The 10,520-nt window shown below is 37.5% G+C and overlaps 1 protein-coding gene across 8 annotated transcripts in view; it reads right to left on the bottom strand.

Annotated features, from left to right (window-relative positions):
• Window positions 1-9,805, bottom strand: part of sdk1a (sidekick cell adhesion molecule 1a) — a 405,563-nt gene extending 395,758 nt beyond the window's left edge. For all 8 annotated transcript variants that reach the window (XM_079824232.1, XM_079824230.1, XM_079824228.1 and 5 more), the window contains exon 1: window positions 8,606-9,805. In XM_079824232.1, the coding sequence (XP_079680358.1) occupies window positions 8,606-8,945 (340 nt within the window). In that variant the 5' untranslated portion in view covers window positions 8,946-9,805. The remainder of the gene's footprint in view (window positions 1-8,605) is intronic.
• Window positions 9,806-10,520: the final 715 nt, after the last annotated feature.

Raw genomic sequence — 10,520 nt, forward strand, 5'->3', positions numbered from 1 at the left:
TGTCTATCTTAGCAATATAGGCTATTTATTAACTTTTTTATAACAGTTAGTTCCATGTCTAGACAGACTGTCAATATTAGTGGGGGGATTTTTCAGTGACTGTTTCTAGAAGTTACATTGTTATACTAGTAGGTGGTGATAAGCTACTTTATGAGTGAAAGATTATGAAAGAGTCACTTGAATCATTCATTCAACCAATTTGTTCCAAACCACGCATTCATTCAGAAACGAAATTTCACTCAATGAGTCATTGAATCATTTACTCAAAGACACTGAATTGTTCATGAACGCATCATGTTGTTACAGTTCTGCTGTGTTTGCATTGTTTAACAACAAACTATTTTTGCAAAAACTGATATGATGGGCGATATATTATGCATCCCTACTTTTTCCTTAAGTCATTAAATATTTTTATTCTTAAGAATGTTTTGTGAATCTGGCCCCTGATTCTTAAAACTGGTTCTTGGGTTCTTTGGTGAACCCAAAATGATTTGTCTATGGCATCACTGCAAAAATCCTCTTTTGGAACCTTTATTTTTAAGAATGTATATGCATTAAGCTGGGTTTGGACTTGAGAGAGAATGCAAAGGGCCTGGAGATGCATTTTTAAAAACAAAACACAACATGATACATTACATTATTGCCAAGAACCACCAAATCAAAAAGAAAGAAAGCAACACTTAAAACTAGGGCTGCACAATATATCGAAATTATCGAAATATTGCAAATGTAAATATGCATATCGCAACGGCACTTTGCCGATTTAAAATCAGAATGATTTTAATAGGCTAGTTCAACATTGTGAAAAGTGTACCTTTTAGGTCGACGCATAGCAGAGAATAGACTGGGCACACGACTGTTAATTATGTGACTTGCTTGATGTTAAAAAGAGTTATTAAACGCAATAACTTGCGGAAAAACAACTCCTTGCAGTCTCTCGCTGACTGACACACACCGAAACGTGCGCACAAGTCGTCTCTCTGAAAGCATGTGATCCCTTCAGTTCTGTTTTGTGTCTTGTTACACACTCAAACTGTCAAATACACACACAGTTATGTCAAAATGACGGTCTTGATGAGTATTCATGTAAACACAGTCGGCTATGCTTTAAGTGAAATATATCAGTTGGGGAAAGAAACCGAATGCGTGTCAATAGGATCTGTGCATTAGGTCTTAAAGTGCCAGCCTGCTAATACAGTAAACCTTCTAATACAGTAAACCTGCTAATACAGTAACCTGCTAATACAGTAAACCTGCTAATACAGTAAACCTTCTAATACAGTAAACCTGCTAATACAGTAAACCTGTATTGGCTGAATAACCTTTGTAGCTTTATTATGTATCAGTGTATATTTAATTCATGTGAAGAAAGATAAATTAAAATAACAAAAATAATCATACACCCCTAGTTGAGGTGTCTTTGTTTACCTGGATGTTCTTGATGTTAAGTTTTAGGTTGATACAACTATATATTACCAAGTCAAGCAAAGAGTTTTTGGTATTTAAATATATTGGCATTGCATTTTTTGTTTGTTTACATTGATGTTAAAATTATATTGTCAGATTTGTGACATTCATTTTTGCTTAAACACTGCCCTTTCAGAAGTTGTAGCGATGCTTTCTTTTCCCAGTAAGATTGTGAAACACATAAATGGTGTCATTCTCATTTCTTTAATAATTTCTTTAATATAATTGAAATAGATTTTACACACTTAAAGCAATATCGTATCGCATAACGAATATCACATTATCTATAAAGGTATTGCATATCGCAGTTTTCTTCAATATCGCACAGCCCTACTTAAAACACTTAAAAAACAATGACAAATAAATAAGGTATTGATGTGTTTTGTATATATAAAACCCTACTTGATTACAGATTGCTCATGATTGCTTTGACATACTCTGACAGGCCTTTCTGATAACATAATGACTCACACATCTTGTTAATTGTGATGAGATGTGGTTTAGTCAAGTACCAGTAGATGCTCGGTGATGCTTTCAGAATGGCTTTGTGTTTAGAAAACAAGCTTTCCTTAAAGTAAAAGCTTATTAAACTGTCAAATCACTGCATATTTAGCGTATATTGTATTGTGAGGTTGTACATTAAATGCATTCATTCATTGTTTGCTGAATCTTATTTCCATGAAGAGTTTGTAGTATATTTTTTAAATATGATTTGAAGTGTCAAATCCGTTCCTAGAAATTAAATTCCCTTCGCAATTAGCTGGAAACGCAATCAAAGTTTGAGCAATACAATCAAGGAAATAAAATAACGGCTAATTTACCCAACCCTACTTGTGGAAAAACAACTCATAATTTCATTAACCTTTATGAAAACAATGGACATGATTATTAACCTTGCTTTAAAGCAGCAAATGAAAGGGAACTGAAAAAAAATTGAATTTATGTTAAGCAGCACTGACAATATTTGTCATTCCAGGAGTTGTACTCATCATTTTAATTTAGAAGATAGGAGGCAATTCCTCAACTTTGACATGAAATACTATGTGGTATCCTTCACCTGGATGAGCTGGCAGCGCTGCAGCTGTGAAATGAATGTCTGCTCTTGCATTACATGCATTCACAATGATTTGTGTACAAATCAATAATCAAAATGGTGGCAGCAGGGCTCAACCCCCATTTGCCCCAGAGTAGATCATATTTTTACTTGTCCTGCCAATATTTTCACTTGCCCCCCCCCCCCCCCCACAGAAATATATAAGTTTATATATATTTATATATATAAATATACAAGATGTGCCAAGCTGATCAAGCTGAGCTCCTATCCAAACAGACTGAGTGCTGTAATACAATCAAAGGGTACTTCAAGTATTAGTTCAGGGCCACGCACACACAAAACATTTTTTTTTTTTTTTTCTGAAATGTTTCGCTTTCATTTTCAATGGCATTGCATAGATTGTCATTTTTACATTAAACGTGCAAAAGTTCTGATATGATTGATCTTGGTTTCATTTTTTACAACACAAAAGTCCACAAAAGATATGTACAATGGGAGGAGTTGGATCCAGATCCAGGGGGCAGAGATGAGTAGGTTTAGGGATATGTTAAGTGGGAGGAGTTGGATCTGGATCAAACCTCGCCGTCAGCTGTTTTAAAGGGATAGTTCGCCCAAAAATGAAAACTGTCATCATTTAGTCACCCTCAAGTTGTCCCAAACCTGTATGAATTTCTTTCTTCTGCAGAACACAAAGGAAGATATTTGGAAGAATGTTTGTAACCAAGCAGATCTCGGCAGCCATTGACTACCATAGTATTTTTTTCCCCACTATCGTAGTCAATGGCTGCCGAGATCTGCTTGGTTACAAACATTCTCCCAAATATCTGTACAAACTGACTATACAGTTTGTACAGTATAAAACACATTATGTCTATGGAAAGTCCCCATAAAACATGAAAACACAGTGTGTGTGTGTGTGTGTGTGTGTGTGTGTGTGTGTGTGTGTGTGTGTGTGTGTGTGTGTGTGTGTGTGTGTGTGTGTGTGTGTGTGTGTGTGTGTGTGTGTGTGTGTGTGTGTGTGTGTGTGTGTGTGTGTGTGTGTGTGTGTAGACTGGTAATCCCTACGTTATGGGGTAATCCCTACGTAAATGTCCCCACAAAGATGGCAATATCCGAAATCCTCGTCCTTGTGGGGACATTTTTTGGTCCCCATGAGGAAAACATCTTATAAATCAGACTAAGTGATGTTTTTTGAAAATGTAAAAATGCAGAATGTTTCCTGTGATGGGTAGGTTTAGGGGCAGGGTCAGTGTAGGGGGATAGAACATACAGTTTATACAGTATAAAAACCATTACGCCTATGGAAAGTCCCCATAAAACATGAAAACCCAACGTATGTGTGTGCGTGTGTGTGTGTGTGTGTGTGTGTGTGTGTGTGTGTGTGTGTGTGTGTGTGTGTGTGTGTGTGTGTGTGTGTGTGTGTGTGTGTGTGTGTGTGTGTGTGTGTGTGTGTGTGTGTGTGTGTGTGTGTGTGTGTGTGTGTGTGTTACAAATATCTTGAATGCAATGCAAATGAAAATATAATAAAACTACAACTTACACATTTATACAAACACATTTGTTGGAAAACAATTGTTTATGGTGCAAAATAAATATGACTGATTTGTAACCCTTCTGTCAGGGCTGGTTAAAATGCAGGAAGAAAAGGTGAGGCTGGATCTATTTGCAGCAGTTCTTTATCAACAGAACTCAAACGGCACAAAACTCTCAGAATAATCGATATCAAAAGCTGAACAGAATAACAAAAAGAACGGAACAACCAACTTAACAGGACGAATACCAAACAAAGAGAGACAGAAAACAAGCTTCATATAACCAAGACCAAACCAATCAACAGGTGTACAACTTAATCAATCAATGAGAAACCATAGAAACAAACTCATGAAACACATGAAACGGAAACAAAACACGTGCAAAACCCACCCAAAACATCGCCCGTGACAACTTCTTCTATCACATAATTTTATCAGACATTTATACCTGAATTCACAACAATGTTCGAAGTCATTAAACCCATGTACAGTATATGAAACTTGACTCTCATCTAAAGTAGCATATTCTTCAGAAGGACACTGCAGAAAATGAAAAATTTAGCAGGTACTGATTGCACAGATGGCGAGGCAATGAAATTTAAAAGATTACAGCCATAAATGAGTCGAGGTGAATGTGTCTGCTGGCACATCAGGCAGATGATATACATGGAACTTTCTTGTGGATGAAACTACATTTACCTTCACAATGCTCTGGCACAAACATCATTAGCCCAGAGACCTTTCTAGAAGCACGGCAGGGGATTGTGCACCTGCTACTGCTTGACAAACTCCCTCTCTGTCCGGGCGTTCGGTTTTAAGGGCATTGTGGTCCACTGCCAGACCCAAGCAGCCAGAAAATTCAACTGCCAGCAGAAGTTTATGATTTGAGACTAAAATAAACACCTGCAAAAAGCTGGATTTGCCCAGGTTTTTCTGCATCAAAATGAGAGCCAAGAGCTCTTTTAAAGTATAATAGACAGCTTTGTACCTAAAAAGAACATATACAATACTTAATGTTCTCACTTTGATAGCTAAAAACTTAATCTGAACACTCAAATGTATATTGCCATGTTAAAGGTTAACATGTCAACCTCGTTCCAATATGCTAGCTCCGATAATGCTGTTGGCTCCTCAATTCAGATCAATAATATCTAGCCCATTCCCAGAACAGTGCTGGGAGCTCTCCAAACATCAAAAGACCTTGACACAGGACTTGGGAACTGGCTGACACTGCATGCACCTCAACAACTTTGCTGAACCTTTAGAAATTAAATAAAGTATACAAGTTTGAAGCATGCAATAAAAGACTGAGTTACGGTAACTACAGTCCTCTACACACACACAAAAAAGGGTTGTCTGCTTTACCACTTCTCGACTGATATGGGGTCAATGCATCCTCTTAAGAGGACTGTTTCCGTATGTTCAAAGTTAATTAGTAACCACAGTGGCGTATATGAAGTAGACTTTGGAGCATAGCTCAGACAGCATTCACATGTAAATAACAGATTGTTCATTTAATGTATTCATTCAATGGTGCATTAAGATATGAGATATTTACTCTAAGATATACTCAATATGAAAGGAATATTATCTTAATCCGACATACTTTCTCTATAGGGCTTTATCTTCAGAGAATGTTTATCTTGAAGGACAAAAAACTTCACTCACACAGACAAAACAGGACCTCACATTTGAATATTTCAGATATAGTCATACACAGTACATTCTGGGAGCCAACATAGTATAAAATGCATGGCTCCCAGCATGCATTGTGGCATGAAGCATGTCACCATGGTTGAGAATCATAGGGTGATTCTTGATGTCCGTTTGTGTCTAAAATATTTTTTTCTGTAATGTTTTTAAAATATCAATTCAGAATGTCTTTGTTGCATAAAAAATATGTGAATTACCTCTTCTGGTCACTGATAAGATTAGTGAATCATTCTATCTTATAATGAAAACTACATCACCCAATAAGCTTTGCTTCAGGCTTCCTTTGTAAAAAAGTATGTTTTGGTAAACACTGTTACAAAGACCACAATGCACTTAAGAAGTAGGGATGGGCGTATCGATATGAAGTATCAATATATCGATACTAATGTGAGCATCGAAAAGTATCGATACTCAAAGAAAAATATCGATACTAAGGTTTTTTTTTTTTTTTTGAAGATTATTTATTGCATACAATACGAATAACCTATGTTATCGAATAGTTGTGTAGTATAGGACTATTTTCCAGCTCATCTGAGCCATGATCTGAAATTGATGATTTGTAGATTTCCATGGTTACCACTACAAGTAAACATATTTTAACCATGTGCAAACAAAAATATGATCTAATAAGTTGCTATTAAGGCATATTGAATGATAAAATACCTTTCAAATATAATGTTAAGTGGGTATCTTTACCCATTTTACTCTTAGTAATTTTAATAATTGAATAAATGTAATAATATAAAAGTTCAGTTTAGAAGTTTCGTATTGGTATCAATATTGGTGATACTGGCCTTGAAAGTATCGGTATCGTATCGAAAACAAAATAAGTGGTATCGCCCATCCCTATTAAGAAGTGTCAAACTGCCCAAAGAAAGGAAATACTGATCACCATAATGGTTAGCAAACATTTTCATAAAACATCTAAACGTCTGTTAAATCTCAATAAGAGCGTCTGTAGACATACAGTATGACAGGAATAATTGGGAAGTTGTTTAATCCTCCTCTGCTGAGATCTTCAGACATTTAATGTCTTCTTTTATCTTCGGTTGATTTAATCTAAGGCTGCAGCTGAAGTCAGTAGTAGTTTTTCTTCAGTGATTCTGCTCATTATCATCAGGTGTTCATCACCAATGGCCGATCATCACTTAATTAATCTCTTTTAACTTCAACACTGCTTCAGTGTTATTTTAACTCTCTGTGGAGTGGGACCAAATACACTCTGAACAGTGTTGATTTAACACTGGGGATTTTGCTGTGTATGTCAAAGTAAATGACATGGATATTATTCTTTCTTTTTTTTGTCTAGTCATATAATTCAGAAACAAGCAAGTTTTAAGCTTCAGATTGACTCATTTGTGTCATTTATTTTTAAATGTACCGCTTAATCTAGTTAGTAGCTGGTTAAAACACCTTTAAATCCCTGACTGAACATCTGTTGTTGTTGTTGTTGTTTTTATGGTGCCTTCAGAAATGCAAATAGCACAAGTGACAAAAATACAGTCATTGTGGGTGGAAAGAGCTTAAAGCAGGATGAGGTTTTAAATTCAGGAGATTTTTTTTAGATCATTTATCCTTTTGATTACGGGAAGAAAATGACTCTAATCTGTGGAATATTAAGGAATTAAAAATGTTCTTTTTAATGAGGCATGCTGTTTTGGTTATTTTGCAATAAAAAATCATTTGACAGAGGAATAAAAGAGCCTGTCATTAATAGTCACACATGGCTGATCATTTCTATTATACCCCCCAATGACTTAAATAACTCATTCATAAAAAATAAACGCCACCAATTCTGACAAGACCATGCAGTTCTGTTTTATGCTCACCTGCATCATCACATTAAAAAGTATTTTGTAAGAGCACAATACATAAAGCAAACATACATCTACGTTCTTGTAACAGCACTAAGCAGTCGCTTTCTTTTCTCAGCATGCCAACTGTTACTCGTCTCCCTGAGTGCATATGCATATGAGAAACATTATAGAGGGAATCACAGCCAAATGATGCATATGCCATCTGTGACCATGCATGCCGTCTGACCTAATGACTCCTCTATTGTTCAGGTCCAGAGATCTCAGCTCAACTGTCTGTTGCACAGACAGACAGATATTTGACATTCCATTGTCATTTAAATCAATTTTGGCAGTCTTATGACACCAGTGTCAAACACATTGATCATGCACCATTCATAATTTCCAAAATGAAACCGTTGTGTCGATCTATGGAATTTAGGTGATTCTTCAAGTAGGATAACTTTTTTTTGTCCACTAAAATAGTATTTCTCCTTTTAAACAACTAATACAAAGATATGTTAGATTAACCAGAAGTGCTGTCATTTTCGAAAACAAAAATTATATTTAGGCTAATTGTGATGACATGACAAGGGACGTGTTTCTGCAATAAATAAACAAACGTAATAAATGGTCATTACCAACAGTTAAACTTTAATTCAAAGTTTTGAAGAATTTTAATTTCAGAAACAATCAATATCCTTTTACTAGTATGCATTCAAAGCTAAATGACTGCTAGCTAGATAATTTATGTTAGCATGTCCAGGGTTTAATCGACTTTTTTCCTCTAAAAACGGGTGGGAAAAAATGTCAATACCGTCAGACATAATATCAAAAATGCACACCATCACACATCACACCAAAATCCATCTGAAATATGACCAGGGAATTTATTCCGCGGAAGTGCCACGTTTTGACAGCCAGTATGCTAGTCAAAAGTGCCTCTATAATTGAAGAATCACCCATATATCAGAATACTGAACTGTTTTATATGAAGCTGCTGTGTCAGATCCAAAGCACATCAGGTGGTAATCCGTTTAACTTACCTTGTGTGACGGCTCTCAACACGTGGACGTGCATGCAGAAAAACGCCCACCAACTCCAAGTGCACAATGCAAACTTTCTCTTTCCGTTCCCGCTCACATTCCTCGCGGAGAAACGTGTAAAAATCTTGGAAGAAGTGCTCCTGTGGTCAAACATGATGGTCCTGTTGTCCGCGCATGTGGGAACTGGTGTTGAGTAAGTGCGCGCGGTGGCTTTACGGGAACCGTAGCCTCCCGGGTAAACACTGTCCTCCTCCGCTGGCGTGTTGTGTCTCCCAGGTCTGTGTGCTTTAGACAGACCTGTGAATTTTCTCTCTGTGGGATCAGATCCACTGGCGTCCATTCCGGTATATCGCACGCGCTCCGCAAGTTTAACTCTTATTGGCGAGAACTGACAGTTAGAAAACGCACATTCTGTCCAGTCGAAAGTTCCCGGCGAATAATGTGCTTTTCATTAACAGTTAAATGCAGCTACTACTGCGCGTGATGCCCGCGCTCACCACACACGCGTCATTACGGGTTTATAAATACACTCCAGTCCTGCTGTAATTAGGATGTATGCATTACACTGAAGACACCACACTGCTTCACTTAGCCTTTTTATTTCTTGCTATAGAAAGTCACGTAAATAGTATTTATCCCACTTTGAAAGCACACTCACTCAATGCATCCCCTCGATAGTCTCATGCGTGGATATTCGCAAGATCCGCTCTTTTGCAGATCCAGTTGCATGCAGTGCTGCTCCTCCTGTTTGCTGTTATTTCAACATGTTAGAGGAATTGCAAAGATAACCCTAACCACCCAAACTATAGCCTTCCAGTCGACTGGTGTACACTAGCTATCGAGAAGAATCCAGACGGTTGCATGCAGCCACGTAAACCAAGTCAAAGACACCCACAAACTGTATGCGTACTAATATGACCTCTCTTAAATTCACCGGCAGTGCCTGATGAAACGTCGCAGCGAAATATGAACATAGAAACAACTCAATGGTTAGATATGTACATCGCAAGGTATCCCAGGTGCTCCGGCGTACTTTTGAAATGCCCTGCGAGCTAAAGCAACAAGCGGCTGATCGTTGTGTTCGTGCGAGCGGAGCTCCGGCTCACAGCGAACTGAAGCGAGTGAAATGTAGTGTACAGGTCCAGCGCACTTACAGCAACTTCCATTGAGCTGCAGCCGCGCGCGCGCTCCCTCTCACTCACTCACTCACTCACTCACCTCCGCCCCACTAAAGACTCATTGGCTGCTGCTGCTGCTGGAGGCAATACTTTATACACTCCTAGTATTGCAGCAATGCCGTATATTTGACCCTGCCTGGACCACAAAACCAGCTCATAAAGGTGTGAAAATTGAGGTTTGAAATTGAGATTTATACATCCTATAATACAATAAGCATTTTTATTGATGTATGGTCTGTTAGGATAGGACAATATTTGGCTGAGATACAACTATTTGAAAATCTGGAATCTGAGGGTGCAAAAAAATCGAAATATTGAGAACATCGCCTTTAAAGCGTAGGCCTATTACTAGCCTACTATTAATACATTTTTTGATACAGTAGGACATTTACAAAATATCATGATTTTTGGCATAAATGAAAAATCGATCATTTTGACCCACACCTGTGCGACTCATTCAGGGGCGTAATTGCATGAGTCGCACAGGTGTGGGTCAAAATGATCGATTTTTCATCGATAATTTTGATCGATGAAATCGACCCCCCCCCCCCCCCCATATTCAAATCCATCAGTTACACCCCCCCCCCCCCCCTTCAATATTTCAACATGAAAATCACAGTACATCAAATGAAAAATATGTAGAATTCATTTATTATGTAACAATAATTTTGTTCCAAATCAAATATGAGTTTGTCATAATAAATCAGACAAAAAATACTCCCCCTCCATTGAACCGA

Source organism: Gobio gobio (genome assembly GCF_949357685.1).
Source record: "Gobio gobio genome assembly, chromosome: 1".
NCBI classification, from domain to species: Eukaryota; Metazoa; Chordata; class Actinopteri; order Cypriniformes; family Gobionidae; genus Gobio; species Gobio gobio.